The sequence below is a fragment of the Cucumis melo genome, chromosome 8, assembly GCF_025177605.1.
Source record: "Cucumis melo cultivar AY chromosome 8, USDA_Cmelo_AY_1.0, whole genome shotgun sequence".
NCBI classification, from domain to species: domain Eukaryota; kingdom Viridiplantae; phylum Streptophyta; class Magnoliopsida; order Cucurbitales; family Cucurbitaceae; genus Cucumis; species Cucumis melo.
Genome location: NC_066864.1, coordinates 30231558 through 30252817, shown reverse-complemented (window position 1 = coordinate 30252817; position 21260 = coordinate 30231558). Strand labels below are relative to the sequence as shown.

Here is a 21260-nt window from a genome sequence, read left to right as displayed (position 1 = left end):
ACTGACCTATTAAATAAATATCGTACTCTTTAAAAATTAATTCTGCCATGTACAAATAAATGTTTGCTTCAACCTTAGGTTTGTAAGTGCATTTTCATCATGACTATTATTATTATTATCCATCATCATCAACCTATTTTGGTTTAGTTAATTAAACATTCTAATTAGAAAAAGACTCGTAATCTTTTTATGTAGCAATGAGTCAGTCAACCATAAAATTTGGTTTCTAAAAAGAAAGAAATATTCTCTAGAGTCTACAATCATATTTTCTTTATACACCAAAAGGTATTATTTTTTTTTTTCCTCCAATGGATAAGAGCAAGGGGGTGGGAGATGCTCTCTTTTTAGAACTTTTATTTCTTCTTATATTCTTAAGAAAAAAAATAGCTAGGGTATTTTGAGAAAATCTTAATTTAAAAATTAAAACATCGACATTTGAAATGACAATTCATGCTTTCGTGCGAGGATCGACCACAACGTTAAGGCATACAAAACTTTTTTCTAGCAATGTCAATCAAACTTACATAGTGTTGCAACATTGCCTTTGCAATGTTGAGCCTAGGGTCCTGCAAGAAGAATTTAGAGGCATTTTGATCAATAGGTGCTCATTGAGCCCAATTATGACCCCTAAGTTATCCGTGTTAGCATATGGAAACATCTATAGAAGTTGTCTAAGCTCAATCTAAATAATAGATGGATACAATTTTATTGTACGTGTTTCAATGGAAGGGAGTGAGAGTGAGAGATGCTCTACTTCTTGTAGGAGAAAGTGCAAAAGTTGTATATTTGATCATAAATTCTCAAGAAAAAACATAGCTTGAGAGAACTCCTATACATATATAAAAACATCGACCTTTGAGATGGGGTCCAAAGAAATGTAAAATAAAAGATGGGTTTTTTGAGAAAATGGGTAAAAACCAAAAAAGACATCGTCTTTGTGTTTGTGTGTGTGTGTGTGTTTTGTGGTAGTGGGTGGTGTAAATGAGAGGAGAGAGAGAGGATGGTGGTCCACGCGTGCGAAGGTGTGAAGGTGGGCGTACGAGCGTGGTAAGGTGTACTCGCAGTCACGTGCGAGGAGGTTTATATATACCAATAGCCATTGAGAAAGGAGAAAGGAAAGAGAAAGAAGAAAAAAGAGAGGGAAGAGACTGGTGGCGTAGAAGCAGAAAAGGGTGTAGCCTTTGCCTTTCATATTTTTTTTTGTATTGTTCTGTGCACACACTCTTTGAATACAGTTGTTGGGGAAACATATAGACACAGAACAAACAACAATTTCATTCCTTTTTCTTTTTTTTCCCTGAAAAAGCAAAACCCCATTTTCATTTGTTTTTGTTACTCAACAAAACCAACCAAATAAAGGGATTTGTAGAGGATTCATGGAGGTTGAGAATGAAATGAGGCAATCCAAGTTCAGAAGAATTTGTGTGTTTTGTGGTAGTAGTCAAGGCAGGAAAAGTAGCTACCAAGATGCTGCCATTGACCTTGGCAATGAATTGGTATTCGTCTTCTTCTTTTTTCTTCTACTTCAACAAATCTCAATCAATCTTTGTTTTTCATCACTTTTCTCAACTGGGTTTTTCTTTAAAGTTAGTGTTGTTTAATCTTTTTCTGTGTTTTCTTTCTCTGCCTCTCAATGTGACTCCTCTGTTTTGCTTTTATTTCTTGTTTTTCTTCTTTGTCAGGAATCATTTTACTTTCATTTTTTTTTTGTTTATTTTATTTCAGCTCATTGTCCTAAAATGGTTGTTTTTATTTTTACCATATTCGTCTCCTTCTCCTACTTCTTTTCTTGTCTATTCTGATTCCTCTGTTTTCTGTCATAACCTGTCAATCAAAAACCTCCTTTAGTTTTCTTTCCTTTTGTTTTTTCAGTCATTTAAATGCCTTCAACTTAAACATTTATTTTTCCTTTTTCTTGGTGGGGAGCTACAAACTATTTACTAACAAACCCTCTGTTCATCCTTTGCTTTTTGTAGCTTTCATCCTTTTGTTTATTTATCTTTAATTTTTTCTGAAGGTTTCGAGGAACATAAATCTGGTGTATGGAGGAGGAAGCATAGGGCTAATGGGTTTGGTTTCACAAGCTGTTCATGGAGGTGGAGGACATGTTATAGGGTAAGTCTAAGACTAGTTTTTCCTTTTTGAAAATTGTGATAATACCCAGTGAAGAAAAGAAGAGTAAAAGACAAGAATGATGAGTGATTAAGGAAGGAGGGGAAATTATTATTGAGGTTGTTCTGTTTTTAGGCCTTCATTTTTTTTTTCTTATAAATAAATAACTAATTTTTGTCTTCTTGTTGTTTTTTCCCCTTCTCAGAGTCATTCCCAAGACACTCATGCCTCGAGAGGTATGTCTGCTACTGCTAAAAAACACAATTAACCTTTTCAAATTATACCAAATATATAGATTCAATATAGCCTTTATTACCTCACTTTTTCTCTGAGCTGATGTTTCAAGACTTTCACTAATTTTATTTTTCACATTTTTTGTTTTCAATTTTCATGGCCACTTTCTTCTTCCCCTTTTCACTGATTCCACCGATTGAAATCCTCCATTGATGTGTGTTTTTCTCTTTGCTATTTTCCAAGTGGTTCTCAATTTCAAGAATGGTTGTCTCTTTTGTGGGCACTTGTGACCTTATCTATGTACCAATTCACTTGAGTATTTAGCACCAATAAAAAATGGTTGGCTACAGTTAGAGACATAAATATTTGGGGATCTTCTGTTTGCTATTTTGAATGATTCTATGTCAACTTCCTCCGATCAGTTGAGCTTTTGTTCCATTGTTTTTTATTCCTTGGCATTTTCCTACTTGTGAACATTTTCTTTTGTTTTATCTTGTGAGCTTGAAATATTGTGGCTAGGGAATATCTGACCAAGAAATTATTCCTGCAACACACATCATTACTTTACTGCAAAACTCTCTCTCCATTAAAAAATTTTCAATTTCTTTTTTTCTTGGCTATGTTTGTTTCCTTTTGCAGCTAACTGGTGAAACAGTAGGGGAAGTGAAGGCAGTTGCAGATATGCATCAAAGGAAGGCTGAAATGGCTAAGCATTCTGATGCTTTTATTGCCTTACCTGGTGAGTACAATATTATCCCTCTCACCATTTCCTTTTGCACTGCAATATTCGATGCATATTTGGAAAACATAATGCTCCTCTGGTGTTTCTTTTTTTCCTGCTTATCAGAGCATTTATAAGACTTTACTTTCCAATGACAGCCAAAACCAAAACCCTTCTCTAATTTGAACTCTCTTTCTGTGTCAATTTATGTAAAAGTGGATAGAACCATTAACTGCAAAGTGAATAGTCCTCTTCCCTCTTTGCTTTTGGATTTAGCTTCTGTCTTGAAAAGTTCCATGTGTCTTTAGCAGAATATCTTTGTTCAAAGAGGGTAAGTAAACGGAAAGGGAGAACAACCAAAAAAAGGAGGGGAAAAAAGGAAAAAAGAGGATTTATTTTGCTTTCGGTGCTTACTTTTTATGGTTAAGTCCATTGAAAGCTCTAGTTCAGTCCCTTTCTAGTATTGAAGCGAAGAATCAGTTTTTTTTTTCTCTTTCTTTCTATTTTTTTTTCAAGTCAAACTGAGCGTTATCTTTTACTTCAATGCCTTCTGTTTGGCTCTAAGGTCTTTAGCTTGCTAGTCATAATTACTCATCAACAACCTCTCACGAACCCCAAGGCACAATGATTATTGTCTAGCCTTTCAAACCCTAAACTCTTGACTACTAATGACCCATCAACATCTTACACTGAAAAATAGAGTTACTGAATTCCTCCAATCTCTGTGATAGAATTACTCATCCTTTCCCACATTGTTGTCTCGTAATCTTGATCTTACAGTTCAAAATTGAACTCTAATGGCATTTAACTCAACAAAAAGGCGCCTCATCTTACAGTTTAAAGATGTGTATTTTACTTTCAGTCGGTAAGGCCCAGTAAAAATTGACATTGAATTGATAAATAAATTAAACATGTTTGGTATCTTTTTCTTTTGGTTTGTTTTTGTTTTTTTTTTTTTTTTTGGGGGGGGGGGGGGGGGGGGGGGGGAGATGGTTTTCCCATAAATGGACAACTAAAAAGGTGAGCACTGGAAGATTTGGACCCATCAGATTGTCAAACTGAAAGCTAACTGAAATCAAATATATACTGAAAGTTATTACCCAAGGATAGGATTGTCCTGCACTCTACGTATCTATATTCTTGTACTGAAATTACTTAGCAATTAATGCTGAAGAAAACAATTGAATTTTCAATATATAGAACTCCCACGTTGGTAAATAATCTAGCTGTCTTTTTATTGTAAAGTATATTTAATTGATTTGATAATGAAGGATTCAAATGTTTCTTACAGGTGGTTATGGAACTTTAGAGGAGTTGCTTGAAGTAATAACTTGGGCTCAGCTTGGAATTCATGATAAACCTGTAAACTGAACCCTTTGCAAATTCCTTTTTTTTTTAATCCAAATCATATTTATCTCCTTTTTGTTCATATTTTGATGGTTTGGTAACTTCTTCAGTTGGGTGGGGAATTGACTCAAGGTGCAAATTATTTCAAATTTCTCAGGTGGGTTTGCTGAATGTCGATGGATACTATAATTCCTTGCTGTCATTTATTGACAAAGCTGTGGAAGAAGGGTTCATTAGTCCAAGTGCACGTGAAATCATCCTATCCGCTCCCACGGCAAAGGAGTTGATGATGAAATTGGAGGTATTTTCTTTACCTCCCCAACAACTTTCTTCCCAAATCCTTTACATTGCTTTAATGTCTGGAAGGGGGTGGTATTCTGCAATTTTCTCCATTTCTTGGATTAAAAATGAATATTTCAAGAAAACATGTTTGTTTCCTGAGAAAAGAAAGAGATAAGGCATTTATATTGCTGTGCGAAAAATGGAGGGTCTCTCTCTCTCTGTATCAGCTATGTTCTAATAGTAACTGTTGATTTGTTGCTTGTAGGAGTATGCACCTTGTCATGAAAGAGCTGCTTTAAAGTTGAACTGGGAAATAGAGCAGCTTGGCTATCTCTAGGAAGGATATAGAATGGCAAAAGGAGGAAAAGATGGAATCTGAATTTTGAAGCTCTAAATTTCTATTTTGGGGGATTCTTTTTTTGTAAATTATTGCAAATTGACCTCAGTAAATGAAGTTTGCTATATTTCCTTCATTATGAAACACTAATTTCCTTTTGAAATTGTAAGTAAACGAGGTTGATGAAGGTTTCCCCTCTGAGAATGGGCTATCTACTAACATGAGAGAAAAAAAGGAGAAAAGAAGAAAAAGAAAGAAATGTTTTGCAAGTGTTTCATCAATTATTGTTCTCTTCATGTCTCTGTCTCTGTAAGCTAACAGGAAACCTCCATTATCATTTCATTATCCATCTGGGTATTGGTAAGAAATGCTATTGATTTCAGATATTTTGTTATTTCAAGATTGGAACATGAAACATGTCAGTTCTAACTTCCAAGATGTCTTGTCGACTGAAATTATGACATCAACTCATCTCTCTTTTAAAATGCCCATAGAAACAGATCAAACTCACATCAAATGACTCTCTAATCTCCTTTTCACTTAAGAAATGTCCAAGAAATAGACATTGAAAATAAGAATGGTAAAGTTAACCTTAGCAGACATTGAAAATAAGAATAGTAAAGTTAACCTTAGCATATTGTTTAAAGCTAGTTAAGATAGACATGTTGTTGACCCTACCTGATGAACCCAAAAAAGGAAAATAAGAATTGTAGAACCAACTTCAGCATATCTGAACTAGTGTTTGAAACTAATTAAGATGTTTATTCTCAATCCAAAGTCGGAAATTTAAATCTTTGTCTTACACATTGATGAACTTAAAAAAGGAAAGCAAGAACCATGAATAGAAACAATACTCCACTAAGTGAGAGTTAAGTGGTAGTTAGTTAACAAGGAAAAGGATAAGGGGCCAGTAAGGCTAACAAATGCATCACCTGTTTACATGTACCTGTTTTGAGAGAGTTCCTTAGATGTAGACAACAAAGTTTAGAAGGGCTATAGTGTTGGGTGGGAGACGCAATTGGTGGGGGTAGGGGGCATACTCATTGTACCCTCAGACTAACAAGTGGTTGGATTCAGCTCTTTCAAACAAATAAGAATGTGACATCTGTCGTGGTGGGCATGTCAGCAAGTTTTTTTGAGGTAGACATAGGGAAGTGGGTTGGAGCCAATAACACGGCAACAACTGTCAGTGGTGTAGCTCATATCAGCAAATCAAACAAAAGGGATGATTAGGCAAGTAATGTGTGGAATATTAGATGGGAAAGCCATCAAAGTGTCCCAGTTACTTTTTTAACACTTTTATCCACAAATTAATTATGCAAACTAAAGGGATTTGGGTCAGCATAAGGTTTGTTGATAGGTCATTTCCATTAGGACTTGAAATTTTTGATTGATTCCCAAATTCCCTAAGAAGGTGTAAATGCTGATGATAATGTGAGACCCGAAGAGAAGGGATATGCCATAATATTTATGGACTGTGATTTATTTTTGTTCATTTAGAATTCCTTTTTTTAAGCCATAATATACGTGAATTTTGTTTTCTGTTCATGCTTTTGCTGTAATTGATTGTAGTTTATATGCCAATCCTGTCAATTGAAGTTTTCACCTACAAGAATCGATGGAGCCATATTGCTCAATATTTCATATTAACCTCATCAACTACATTATTGTGTTCAGAAGGCACTGTTATTCACAAACCTATTATATAATTAACTAATTGCATACATATGAAATCAGTCAAGCTAAGCTTATAATTCTTATCTCAACCTATGACATATTCAGAAGAAGAAAAATCAACTAAAATATTGAATATAAATTTAATTTTACGTTCATTAGGACTAAACTTCCACTTTATTGTCTAGAAATTCGAGAATTCTAAAAGAAAATGTTGAACACTTTGAATATGCAATTAAAAGTTTTAAAAATCTATTAGACATTTTTGCAGTATTCAAATCCAAATAGATAAAAATGGATTTATTAGAAGCTTTTAAAATTCATAAATGAAAAATATACACAAAAAGGTCTCGAGGGAAAAGTTCTTTTTTTTTTTGTAATTATTTTTTTAAAAAAAGGAGAGAATTTTCACAATACTATATTGCTGATTACAGCACAAAACCAAGGATTTGATTTGACAATGATTAGTAAATATGTCAGCAAAGTAATCATGATGTGGTTTAAATAAGAAGAAACACACATTAACCTCAATCACATTCATAGCCTTTCACTTTGCACTCTTCTTAAGGCTTGACCAAGGCCCAAGTTATAAGATTCAAAACCCAAGCCCACTCTGTTGAGTCTAGGCCCAAATATTTGGTAGTTGAAGGCGGCTTATAAAATTAAGTAAGGTAGCCTTTCCCTATCGCTCGTCTCTTTCCCTCACCCAACCCATGAAGAAGAAGAAGATGAAGAAGGAGAAGAAGAACAAACATCAAATACAGCTCCACAAATCCATCATCTTACTCCAAAGCAATTTGCATATAGTCACAAACTACAGAAAGGAACATGTTTTATATGAATACTATATTGCAATGTAGTCAATTCAACATTAACTTAAACACTACTCCAGAAAAAAAAAAAATTAAAACATGGGGTAGTGCTTCACAATGGTTTTCATATTGTTCAGAAAATAAAACTATAATGTTATAAATCAAAATTAATATATAGCAAATGTAATAGTGATGTTTCAACTTCTTACTACAGTGTTGCTTTGAAGCCTGGTTCAAATCAACCTAGTTGTTTTGCTTTCACCCATCGCTAAGTGAAAGCTTCATCTCGTAGCCAACTTTGCCTCTTAACAACTTCAAAAGACCTAACATTTCTTTTCTTTTCTTTTTTTTCTTTTTCTTTTTTTATTTTACTGTTTTTGTTATTATAAGTAGCAACCATTTTAAAAACAGAATATCTAAAGTTGAAGGCAAATAGGAACAAAAAATGGCAATCTTAGTATATGGTTCTCACCTGGGATTGCTGCTTCTCCTCACATTCTTTGTTGGACCTCTCCCTTTTCTGGCTGAATCAGCAATTAAGAAATACCAATTTGATGTAGGGATTCTTCTCTCTTTCATTATGAATATGAGATTGGCAGATTTCACATCTGCATTGTTACAAGTTTATAACTTACATTAATATTAACGTAATTAACTTCTATTTTCTTATGTTTCTTGGGATGATATAGATTCAAGTGAAGAATGTGAGCAGGCTATGCAATGCCAAACCAATTGTCACGGTGAACGGAATGTTCCCTGGGCCGACGATATATGTTCGAGAAGGCGACCGAGTTCTCATAAATGTCACAAACAATGCACAATATAACATGTCTATTCACTGGTGAGAACATATATATGTATGTTACTAATGATTTTCAATCGTCTTAGAAACGAGAGTTATGTATTTTTTTTTTTTTTTTTTTTTTGAGAATGCAGGCATGGGTTGAAACAACAAAGAAACGGTTGGGCAGATGGACCAGCTTATATTACACAGTGTCCGATTAAGACAGGCAATAGCTACACTTATGACATTACTGTCACAGGACAACGAGGGACTTTGTGGTGGCATGCCCACATTTTGTGGCTAAGAGCCACAGTTTATGGGGCTTTTGTTATTATGCCTAAACTAGGAACTCCGTTCCCATTTCCTCAACCAAATTTGGAGGCTAATATCGTCTTAGGTTCTTCCTTTCCCTCTCTCTCTTTTCTTTTTCCTTTTGCAAAAAGGTAGAAGAAAACAAATTAAAATCAGACCTAAAGGGCCTATTTGGTGGCTACTGGCCTTTTGATTCTCTTTTGAAAAATGATGTTTACTTTTTGAAATCATTTCCCTTTTCTGTAGTATACTATTTAAACATTTCTTCAAAATAACCCTTTTTAAAAGTTAAATCTAAACAAAACTTGAAAAGAACAAAAACATAATATTGAAAAGTAACTTCTTTCTGGTTTTTCAAATTTTGTTTGGACATTAATAATAATGTTAAGAAACTAAGTTACAAATAAAGAACTTACCACACATGCCTGTAATTTTCAATACTCTACTTCTAAGTTCTTGACCCCAAAAGAAATATACATTCCTCCCTCCCCCGTCCCTCCCCCCCCCCCCCCCCCCCCCCCCCCCCCGAAAAGAGAAAAGTTAATAAATACCTTTGACTTTAGAAAAAAAGCTCTAATAAGTGAAATCAAAAAAATTTGTGACAGTTACTTTTAATTTACTCCTGATATTTGGCATACACAATTGATGTAACCAGCCAATCTGTAAATTCAGGAGAATGGTGGAATTCAGATGTTGAAACTATTGTTAATCAAGCCAACAAATTGGGACTTCCACCCCAAACCTCCGACGCTCACACCATCAACGGCAAACCAGGCCCTCTCTTCCCTTGCTCAGACAAACGTATTTCCATTTTCCCTCTTTAAAAGTTTGACTAATACATGCAATCTTTAAACTCACTTTACTAGTTCTTGTGCATCGATTACCGTTTTATGTTTAGATACATACGCATTGGAAGTAGAGTCCGGAAAAACATACCTGTTAAGGATCATCAATGCTGCGCTTAATGACGAGCTCTTCTTCGCCATTGCCGGCCACTCCCTGACCGTCGTGGAGATCGATGCCGTCTACACAAAACCTTTCACAACCACCGCCATTCTCATAGCCCCAGGCCAAACCACCAATGTTCTGGTTAAGGCTGATCAAGCCCCTGGCAGGTACTTCATGGCAGCTCGACCCTTCATGGACGCACCAATACCTGTCGACAACAAGACCGTTACTGCCATTTTGCAGTACAAAGGAATTCCTACCACAATCCTTCCTTCTCTGCCAACTCTGCCTCTTCCCAACGACACCAATTTTGCTCTGTCCTACAACAACAAGCTCAGAAGCTTGAACACTCCTCTGTTCCCAACCAATGTCCCCATTAAAATCGACAGGCATCTGTTTTACACCATCGGTTTAGGAGCAAACCCATGTGCCAGTTGCTTGAATGGAACGCAACTGACGGCTTCATTAAACAACATTACTTTTGTGATGCCTAAGACAGGGCTTCTGCAGGCTCATTACTTCAACATCCCTGGTGTCTTCACTGCTGACTTTCCTGACCGGCCAGCCGTGCCGTTTAACTATACGGGTGTGCCATTGACGGCGAATTTGGCGACGACTTTAGGGACGAGGCTGAGTAAGTTGGCGTTTAATTCTACGGTTGAGTTAGTGTTGCAAGACACCAATATGCTGACTGTTGAATCGCATCCGTTTCATCTCCACGGCTACAATTTCTTCGTGGTCGGTACTGGAATCGGTAACTTCGATCCCAAGAATGATCCTTTGAAGTATAACCTGATTGATCCTCCCGAAAGGAATACGGTCGGTGTCCCTACCGGTGGTTGGGCTGCTATCAGATTCAGAGCAGATAATCCAGGTACGACCAATCAACCTTTCGTTTATTTTACTTTCCATTGTCAAAAAATTTAATTTGCTCATAAAGAATATTGATAATAACATATTAATGATGGTTTAGGGGTTTGGTTCATGCATTGTCACCTGGAGTTACACACAATGTGGGGTTTGAAGATGGCGTTTGTGGTTGAGAATGGAAAATCAGCTGAAGAATCAATTCTGCCGCCGCCGGCGGACCTTCCACCATGCTAGTGCTTTAGATAAATACAACCAGCAGCTTCTTCTTGACGGATTATACTCATTTTTCAAATTCCACTTCATAACTACAAAAAACTGTATCTGCAGAAACAATTGATGATTGTGTGAGCAAGATGTATACCAAATTTAACTTTTTTCATACCTTTCCATTGCGATTCATCCCTATACGTAGAGGGAACCAAACTTTGAAATTCCACATACATTTTCAAGTAAAATGTTATTCTTTTTCTGTTCAATTGAAAATGTAGTTTGAGTTCTAAACTTTGAAAGGAAAAAAAATCGAAATTTATGATATACCATAAGTTTCAATCTAACCAACTAAATAGTAAATACTGCAAATCATTGATGTTAAATTTTGCCGAGCATAGTTCAAAATTGGCATAGGCTCACCTTCGACGTTCGACCAAATAAACTTAAAATCAGTTTGAGATCAATTTTTTAGTTGTTTACATTAAATTAAGTTACTAAATGTAGTGTTAATATGATGAAATTAAGAACCCTTTATTTGAGATATAGAGATGTATGATAAAGTTTCTTAATAAAGGTCTAAAACAAAAGATATTGAATTTTTTTAAGAAACTTTAGTAATCTTAATTTTTCTTAATTAAGGAACCAAACTTTACTGTTAATATGATAGAAATTAAAGACTCTTTGTTGAGTTATGGGTCAAACACTTATTTTAAGTCTTTATGGAAAAAAGAAAAAGTTGATCCTCTTTTAAAAAGTGATTTGAAACCAATTAAAAAAGAGTTTAGCTTACCTTATATCTAAAAAATTTACTAATAACTATTAAATGTGTGGTCCGCCTACCCTCCATTGTTGTATTAAACAAATATTAAGATTAAATTATAAGTTTAGAATTTTAAACTTTTTAATTTTCTATCTACCAGATTCCTACAAAATTTAATTTTTTTAAAAAAATAATGTATCTATTAGATATAAGTTTAATGTTTATTATTTACTTTAATTTTTCTATGCTTTTAACTTGTATACAAAATTTAAAAGATGAATTAGAACCAATCTCAAACTCAAAGACTAATTATAAGAAAAGAAGAGAGAGGAAAAACAATAATTGTAAATATAACAATTAGATTGAAAATAATTAAGTTTATAGCAATATTTAAAAAAAAAATTGTAAATATAACAAAATTTGTTAAATTTTATCTTTCATAAACCATGTTTTAAATATTGGTTTATTATTAATAAACTAAAGAATCAATCAATGATAGAAGTCTATTATCAATAGACTTTGCTATATTTATAATTTTTAAAAAATGTTGTAATATACTTAATGATTATTCTTAAAATTGATATATGCCCGAAAAAAAATAGTTTTTTCAAAAGAAAATAATTTTTTTTAAAAAAATAGAAACTAGTGGTTTATGTTTGGTCCAAGCCCATTAAAAGGCTTTTAGGGTTTGAAGATTGGAAAGAAGCCTAACGAATAGGGTCGTTAAACTTTTCGGCCTAAACTATAAAGCACCACATCTTAAGGTTATTCTCATTCCTTGTTTTCCATTAACATCTCACTCAAATAATGTAACTGAGGGCCATGTTAAATATAATTCAATTTCTATGACATTACTAATCTTCTACATATTCAAATTATAAATTAAGTAGAAACTGGATGATATACAAATTACCAACGTAATAAGGCATATGGTTCCACTTCCATGACATTAAAAATTCAAATCAAGTTTCATCCCCCTGTCTGTTCTGATTAAAAAAATGTAAATACAAGTTACAGTTACCTATACAATTAATTAACATATTACTTTTTACAAGTTAAAGTTACCTATACAATTAATTAACATATTACTTTACAATTAATGATTAATTGTTACAATGTCCAACGTAACTTAAGGGTAATCGATATATATTTTTCTTTTAATATCAAAGGTATGAACCTTTATTCTACCGTTGTTGTACTGATATAGTGACAATAATTCCTAAAAAATTTATGACCCATCTGACAAAAAAATTGAAAAAGCAGCCTCAAGCGCTCATTTTCAATCACTTGAAAACTTTACTATCCATTGGATACAATTTGGACCTTAGTCTGATTTTTTTTAATTAAATTTGTTGGTATTTCAAATTCATTACAAGTGGGCACATCAAAGCAAAGCAAGTCCTCTGGCATAAAACTTCCAACTACTAACAAACAAAATGGGGAAAGTTGTGTGTGTTTGTGTTTTTTTTTTCTTTTTCCCTTTCCTTCCGCATTAAACAAAAGTCAGACATGAAAAAGATGGGAGTGGGAGCAACAGGGAAAGGGTTAAAAAGACATTAAAAACCTTTGGGAGATTTGTCATCAAAGTTAATGATGTCAATCTAGACTTTATAATCGACAAAATCATCACGTTGAAATAGGTTGTCAAAGTTGACGACCAAGTTTTAAAATAAGTTTAGTCATTTACAACCCCTTAGTTAATCAAACAATTTCTAAATTCTAACTAAACAAGCACAACTTAAGATATGGCTTTGTGTGGACTTAACAACTTAATAACTGAACACTTTCTGCAGTAGTGTGGTGGACTATCTTTTACTATTGTTAAGAGAAGTACCTCAAATTTACTCCACTAATTATTAGGCAACAAGCAATTTTTTTTTTTAATTTAAATAGTTTCCATCGTTAAGTAGTTCGTCCATAGGTTGTGCAGTATGAAACGGTTAAATAATCAATCCCTATTTAATATTTCAATTTATCTATACATTTTGGATAAATCGTTGTAATTTCACAAGCTATACACATACTCAAACATGTAGATCCCAATACTCATCTAACATTCTATAAATTAACTAAGACAGAATCAAACATATCAACTTTAACATGATTAATTAAGACTAATCCTTGGTGGTATTTGATAGCCAACGACCAAGAGTAAATCAAATAATTTCAAAAAAGTTATAAAGTCAACAACTTCAAGAAACCCATTGGCTTGAATAAAATATGGAGGACATGTGTTCAATCAAACCTCTATAACTTCTAGAGTATCACTCCATTTGATAGAAAAGTATAAATAACCAACCAACAAACTAAAATTTCAAACAATCTGACTAATGGACTATTATCAACAGCCAACGGCCCAAAAGAAAAACCAATATCGTTCTTCAGTCATTTTATCAAACACTTTGTGGGCATTAAAAAATAGAATAAACACAACAAAACCATAGTTAGATGAAGAGGTTGGTCTTGATATCAATTGTTGACCGGTTGAAATCGTGAATAACGATGAAAAATGAAATTAAAAGAGAAAAGAAAAAGAATAGGGTCGGGTAGGGAGACCGAAATACCTCGAAAGGAGGAAATAGAAGTTTCTGTGCGAAGACCTTGTCGGGTGCCCAGCATCCATTGAAGGGTAATTAGTAAAGTAAAAGACATTGATAATCCCAGCAAAGGCAAACCCCACTTGTAGTTGGTGGATTTAATTAATTAAACAATTAAAAAGAAGCATAGGGTTTAGTAGCAATTGCAAGCGTGGGCGTGTCTGTCTAAAGAAACTAATCAAATGCCTGCGCCGGCACCGCCTACGCTGCTGCTGCTGCTGCTTACCTCTTTAAACTCTGTTCCATCCCATGTGCTCAACAACATCTATATTAATCTAATTAATTAATGTCTTCTTAATGTTACAAAAGTTAATTATTAATTTAAGTAGAGATGATAGACTACAAATATTTTAATAAGTCATGATTATGTTGGCTAATGTAAACAAAAATATATATTATATTATTTGATAGTTGGAAACATAAATAATAATTTTTAATTGAGTGACAGTTGGATTGTAATTTATGTCTTATTTGATAATTATTTTTATTTTTATTTTTATTTTCCAAAATAAGTTTATTTAACATACTTAAAATATAATTTATTGATTTCTTAACCCGATTTTATGGATGTTCTAACAAATCGAGTTAAGTTTTGAAAATCAAAAGACTATTTTTGTTATTGAAATTTGATTAATAATTCAATTATTTTATTTAAAAAAAATATATAACACGATAAAAAATTTAAAGAAAATAAACTTAATTTTCAATAACAAAACAAAAAATTTAGAACTGAATGATTATTATTAAATAAACTTTAGTCATTATTATTAATTTCATGTAAAATTGACCGTTTGATTTTCCACTTTTGGAATTGTTGAATTATTTAGTCAGAAGAAGAAAGAGAATATTAAATCACCAATTCATTTATAATTTAATTATATACCACTAATCGAAAATTCAATTTATGTCGAAAATTTTAAATTAAGAGTTATAACAATTCTGTAAATGAATCAATTTAAATAATATCATAGATATTGATTTAAATTTTATTGTTACTAGATTCTATTTAAAAGTTAGTTCAAATAATATAAATAAAATTATTCTTTCTCCAAAAGTTCCATCAAAGTTTAAGGAAGACCAAAAGGTCACAGCATCATATAAATCAAATTTAATGAAAATTTGATAGTTTCTATCTTATCATCCATTTTGTTTTGTTTTTTTTTTTCCCTCTAATTTCCTTTAATCCTTGGAATTAAAAAAAGTTCATATTGTGCAAACAAGATCATAAAACTAAAATTGTAATAGGTAAGATTAATTAGATTAAATTAATTTACTTCTAAATCGATTTTCTTTTTTCTTTTTTTAATGAAAAGTGTTGAGGAAGGGGGAAAAGAGTAGGGGGGGGGGGTGGGAGAAAAACGACAAGTCGGCAATGATCGATAAAAACGGGAACGCAGCATCCACGTAAGAAGGCAACAGATTAAGGGGAAGAAACAAATGGAAAAGGAAAGGCTGAGGTGGGACCTTCCTACACGTGGCCACACGATGCCAAAGTGGTGAGGTCAAGTGGGACCCGCCAAAGAGAAGTAAATTAAGGACCGTTGATTTGGATGACGGTGAGATGAGATGGCATTTTTGTTTCTATTTTTATTCATTTATATTTAATATTTGACGTCAATGTTTTTGCCTCCATTAAATACGTGGAAGAATCTCCTGTCAGACACATCACCGTCACTCCAACAGGTGCGGACAAGAGGATTCCCACTCACGTACACACACACACACACACACCAAATAAACACTCACCTTCTTAGTTATTTGTTTTTACTATTTTTTATTTCCACGTATTATCTTTCTCAAAAAGTAGCGTTTTTTTTCAAAAATAAATACCACTTTTATTAAATAAGTCATGACATTTTATCTCAAATGATTTAGTTCACCTAATTTTAATTGTGTATAAATTTAGTGTTTCAATTCTGGTATTTAATAATTTAATCATTATATTTTCAAATTTACAACAATTTTATTCTCTAATGTAAAAATTAAAATTAATTAACAATTTTTATTATTTTTTAGTGTGAGCTTTATATTTTATAATATTAGTGAACCTCTAAGTGTGTGTTTGGATTACTTTTTAAAATGTTTAAATTTGAAAAGAAAAATTCTTTTCAAAGAATTTGAGGTATTCGATAACTTTTCAAAAATGATATTGAAAAATAATTCATTCTAAAGAAAACATTCAAAACCAAATTTTGAGAAAGTAGGATTTTAAACAAAATTATGTATAATAAATACTTATAAAATGATCTAACCAAGCATGTAAGTGTTTAAATTTTAAGTTGATTTTAAAGTAAGTGTTTTAAAAAAATATTCTTGCAAAACATTTTTTTTTTTCCATAGATGATCCAAATGCATTCTAATTAGTATATAATTTTTTGTGCAATAAATTTTACTAGATGCTTATACTAATTTTCAAATAAGGACTATATTGTTACAAATTTTAAAGTTCAATATTAAATTTTTAGGGATTTGATGACTACAAACAAAAATTTAAGTATTAAATTGTTATTTTTATCGAAGTGTAGGGAGTAAAAGTGATTTTAACCTAAAAAAAGTAAATTAACCATTTTAATTTTATAAAAATATTGATAAAATATTAATAAATGTATTTAAAAAACTACAAAAAATCAAAGTTGTTTTTAAATGCAGTAAAATAAACCAAAATATTTATAAATATAACAAAATCTTACTTTAGACTACCTTTTGTGTTGCAAAAAATCTAGATAATAGTATACACTCGATAGACTATATAATTTTTCTAAACGTATAAAATACTTTTGTAATCTATAATAATTTCCTTGAAAGAATATATGCTTCTTTTTCTCCCTGACAATTTAGGCTTGTTAACAAATTAATTAGCATGCTTATTATTTATTTCTTAAAAAGATGAAGGTGACAACATAATTAGAACTTAAAAATTTATTATACAAAAATGAAAAGACAGATCTTTTTTTAATATATATTATTGGACTCATATTTAATTAAGACACATCCATAACAATTAAACTATATATTTAACTAACTATTGGATAATAATTTTTGTAGTAATATAAAATCATAACCAAAGAATGATGGGATAGAAAGGAAAAAAAAGAAAAAAAAAACAGACATTTCAAATTAGAAATATTCACAACCACCTTAAACATGGAACAAAATTGTTGGCTTGGCCCTCCACTTATCAAAATTTGTCTGTCCACATAATTTATTTATTTTGTTAATCTTTTTGGATGCTGTTTTTTTTTTTTTAAAAAAAAATAAATTGTTGTTCATAACAAAATTAAGGAAATAATAATTGAAGAAGAGAATAGGAAAAGAAGAAGAAGAAAAAAAAAACACATAATTAATTGGAACATTCATGGCTGGGACCAAAGGTGCTGGTGGGTTAAAGGGCATAGAGGTTTGAATTAGCTAATGCGTTGTCGTTTAATTCAAGTCAAGAAGGACGACACGTCGACACCCACCCTTTTACGAACCCCTTCTAAGTTCTTCTCAATAATGTCCTTTCATTTATTTGTTTATTTCCTTAAATATATATCTATTAATTAGTTTATAAATTAAAACATTTTTTTTTTTGTGTATGACTTATGGTCTTGTTTTGAAAGCGATAATTCGGACTAGGTTGAGTTTAATTTTTTGTATTTTAGCTCACAAACATCCCCTTATTATATAACCCTTAATAATTAATAAACATTTTTCCATTCCATTTTTTAATACTATAATTAATAATGAAAATAGTCCGGTTCAAAATTATATCATTTCGAATTGTTATAAATTAGTGCTGGTTGTGTATTAGTATAAATGTGTCAATAATTAAAATTTCATTCCAAATTAGGAATTGCTTTAGTTCAATTAGACTTCCAGTGGAAAAATAATGTACACTTTATATGCTCTCTTTAAAATTACGATTTTAGTTTTTGAGTTGGTGTATAATTAGATAATTTTCTCAAAGTTGACATCCATGTTAGAATTTTCGTTAGAACTTGTTACAAATATCTATATGGTCATCAATAATATAGTTTAACCCATTGTATTTTATGAGAACATAAGCATTTTTTTATTACGTTCCAAAAGTTTCAACCTAAACCATAAAACTTTTAAACAAAATTATAGTATATACATCTTTTTGTGAATTTTTTATTTGTATATTTGAGTTTAGATTTTTTTGTTTTAACAATATGAATTTTTTAAAGAGAGTAGAAAGAAAAATAGATTGACACAATTAATAATTAATTATAAGAAGGTGAAGAAGAAGAAAGAAAGAGAGAGAGAGAAAAGGATGATATTTAAGATTAAAATAGAGGATGGAAAAATGAAGTTGTCATTAATTGTGGATATTTGTGAAGCATATGGTATGTATATTCCTATAGTAGAAAAATTAAACCCGAAAAAGAAAAAGGAAAAAAGAAAAGAGGGAAAAGATAGGACAAAAGTGTATAAATTAAATTAAAAGGGGGATGGGGGGGAAGATGTTTTATGGTTAGGAGGTCTCAATCATAAAGGGGAAGAATGGTGACAATAATAATGTGCGCCTTAGTGTACAACACAATGACAACCAAATGGAAAGAAACATAAAAGGGCCAACTCTTAAAACTAAAATAAAGAGAGAAACATTGTAAAGTCATATTCATGTCTACTCCTTCTTACCCAGCTTACAAATACAAATGGACTCTCCATTTCAATTCTCTTTCCACCCCCCCTTTTTTAACATTTTTCTTTTAATTAAAGTTGTAACATCTCAAGTTTATACATATAAATTTTAAGAACACAAAAATATGATTAAGAAAGGCTTTAAAATAATTGGAAGATACTAACTATATATATTAACAAGGTTCATCTTCCTTTTTGATCGTTCAATAATATATAGAAACTCCAAAAGTTAAACGTGCTTAGTTTGGAACTATTGTATTTTGGATGACTTTCTAGGATCTTCTTATAATGCATGTGAGAGTGAGAGAACAAATTAAAGCATATTAAAAAGACCCGTGTGTGAACAACTTTTACTCTTAGAAGTATTCAACACAAGTAAGGATGTCGTAGTTGGGACATAGGGAGACGTAAGAAGCATCATGTGTTGAATTTGAATTCCAAATTTTTAAGTCTGGGATATTATAGGAACAATTAGTTAGTAGTAATTGATATGTACATCTTTAGATCTTTATAATATATTTAAATTTGGATACCCTATTTGTACTAAAATGACTATTTTCTTCTTTTCTTATGTTTCTTATTAACAGTTAAAAGGTTGCGATCATAATCTTTAGCCTCATGAAAAGAGTATGTTATGTGTTCTGATCATTATCAAACTTATGGCAAAGTTTGTCATTTAAAATTTATATATACTTCATGCATAACCTATTATAGGTAGTTATGTTCCTCAACTTTTGTTATATTATGTCTACTAAATATGTTTTTAACTTTGAATATTGAAATTACTCAACTTTCAATTACATCTCTAATAAGTTTGTCCATTCTAAAATAGTGTTAGATAGTTCATTAATTTCGTAATGAGACCAAAATCTCACATCGGTTAGACAAGAGGTTTACCAAAAACAAAACTATGAGAATGTATGCCTAAAGTGGACAATATCATATAATTGGTAGAAATATTTGAGAGTTTGTTGTTGTAACATATTTATTAAATATTTCTTTAAGGTTTAGAGAAGTAATTTTATATATAAAATGTATAGGAGAAAAAGGGAAAAGCAAAAGGATTTAGAATAACCAACAAAATGGAAAAGAAACAATAATTAAGAAGAAAAGTTAGATAGATTAGGAATAAAATAGTTGCTAAGTTTGAAAAAAAACGTGAAGAAGAAAACTTGTTACAAAATATTAAATGCAATAGGTCCCTCACCTCCACAAAGTCCTTCAACAGTAACCAAGCGTTACAAAATGTGTGTGAAATTTTAATGTTAGACGTCACATTTTCTTATTTTTACACTTTCTCCTCACATGTTTGTGTATTATATCAAAATTTTCTATTTTATATATATATATATATATCAATAATGAATAACATTAATACTTTTTTTTTTAAAATAATAATAATAATAATTAGTCTATTTAAAGTTGTTGTCATATTTTATTGTTGTTTTAGAGTTTATGTTTTTTTTTTAATTTAATTTATTTGAAAATTATATATTTGAAAATACAAATATGTGACCATTATGTTAAAAACTTAAATATTTGTAAAGTTAAAAAACGAAAAACAAAAGAAATATTAAAAGTGAAAGCGATGGAAGAAAGAAAGAAAAATGTAAAATTGGTGAGTTAGCTAAGAAGGAGTGAATGGTTAGATGTGACCACCACCACTTTCTCCACGCGCTGAACTAAGAGCGTCCCATATCCCTAAACATTTATATATATATATAAATAAAAACAAAATAAATGTAAAAACGAATCTAAAATTTCAATTAAAAGACAGTAATAAAATTAAATCAACTCAACAAACTTTCTTTTTTATTTATTTATTTATTTTCAAAATTAAATACAACAAGGAGGTAATAGTCGTAGGAGACTTTATATATTATTCCTTCCTATAAATTTTGGAAACCAATCAAATTCTATTACTTTTTTCCTATTTCCAAATCCTACCTCTTAGCTTTTGGACGATCATCAATGTTCTTACATTTTCAATTTAATCTTCTTTTATTTCCATTTGATCCCCAAATCAAGCATCACTTCAAGTTTGTGATTTCAATCTCTATGTCTCATGTTTAAAGGGAATAGTATGGAGACCCCCCAACACGTGTAGGAGAGAGAAGAGAAATTTTTATATATTTTTTTGCAAACACTTTAGTTCATTTTACTATATTTAAAAATAGTCATAATTATTATGTTAATTTAAAATATGTGTATAATGTCAGTAAAAACAAAACCCCTAAAGTTTATGCATAGGCTGTTGGTGACTCAATCCATTATTATTGGATCTTTATGCTTACATTTCACATAAAAGTATCAATCTAATTGATACCCACTTTTACCCACTCTATGAGCAAAAAAGCTTTGGTTGTGTAATTTTAGGCAAACATAATCAATATTTAATCACATAAAAACGTCAGCTTAGGTTTTGAAAAGGTATCATACAATGTCCACATCAAATAATATTTTGCAAGAATCAACAACCATAGTACAAGAGATTACATACAAAACAAAAAAAAGTTATAATATGTATAGCTAGTTGGTCATTTTATTGTATTTAACCGACTATGAAATCTTGTCTTAAAATTGTTCTTATACTAAAATAGTATAAGTACTATT

General features: G+C 31.2%; 2 protein-coding genes and 1 long non-coding RNA gene across 4 annotated transcripts; 2 read left to right on the top strand and 1 right to left on the bottom strand.

Moving 5' to 3' along the window:
- The first annotated feature begins 1103 nt into the window (after positions 1-1103).
- Positions 1104-5314, top strand: LOC103491183 (cytokinin riboside 5'-monophosphate phosphoribohydrolase LOG3). Its single transcript, XM_008451025.3, has 7 exons — positions 1104-1496; positions 2018-2115; positions 2318-2348; positions 2986-3085; positions 4359-4429; positions 4572-4715; positions 4962-5314. Exons 1-7 carry the CDS (start codon positions 1377-1379, stop codon positions 5031-5033), a joined length of 636 nt encoding a protein of 211 aa, XP_008449247.1. The 5' UTR covers positions 1104-1376; the 3' UTR covers positions 5034-5314.
- Positions 5315-7135: 1821 nt separating this feature from the next.
- On the bottom strand, positions 7136-14229 carry LOC127150476 (uncharacterized). 2 transcript variants are annotated; one of them, XR_007822833.1, is made up of 5 exons: positions 13968-14229; positions 10560-10754; positions 9552-10452; positions 7992-8127; positions 7136-7521 (listed from the first exon to the last, which is right to left on the bottom strand). It is a non-coding gene; the product is annotated as an uncharacterized LOC127150476 (long non-coding RNA). The 2 variants fall into 2 exon arrangements; XR_007822832.1 differs by lacking the exon at positions 7136-7521 and having other exon boundaries at positions 7649-8127.
- Positions 7947-10909, top strand: LOC103491182 (laccase-11). Its single transcript, XM_008451024.2, has 6 exons — positions 7947-8075; positions 8209-8360; positions 8456-8700; positions 9288-9416; positions 9514-10437; positions 10537-10909. The coding sequence occupies exons 1-6, from the start codon at positions 7965-7967 to the stop codon at positions 10665-10667; spliced, it is 1692 nt and encodes a 563-aa protein (XP_008449246.1). The 5' UTR covers positions 7947-7964; the 3' UTR covers positions 10668-10909.
- Positions 14230-21260: the final 7031 nt, after the last annotated feature.

Coding starts and splice junctions, on each gene's coding strand:
- LOC103491182 (XM_008451024.2), top strand. CDS start 7,965: ATGGCAATCTTAGTATATGGTTCTCACCTGGGATTGCTGCTTCTCCTC. Junction 8,361..8,455: donor TATAACATGTCTATTCACTG/GTGAGAACATAT, acceptor TTGAGAATGCAG/GCATGGGTTGAAACAACAAA. Junction 9,417..9,513: donor CTTCCCTTGCTCAGACAAAC/GTATTTCCATTT, acceptor TTTTATGTTTAG/ATACATACGCATTGGAAGTA.
- LOC103491183 (XM_008451025.3), top strand. CDS start 1,377: ATGGAGGTTGAGAATGAAATGAGGCAATCCAAGTTCAGAAGAATTTGT. Junction 2,349..2,985: donor AGACACTCATGCCTCGAGAG/GTATGTCTGCTA, acceptor TTCCTTTTGCAG/CTAACTGGTGAAACAGTAGG. Junction 3,086..4,358: donor TGCTTTTATTGCCTTACCTG/GTGAGTACAATA, acceptor TGTTTCTTACAG/GTGGTTATGGAACTTTAGAG.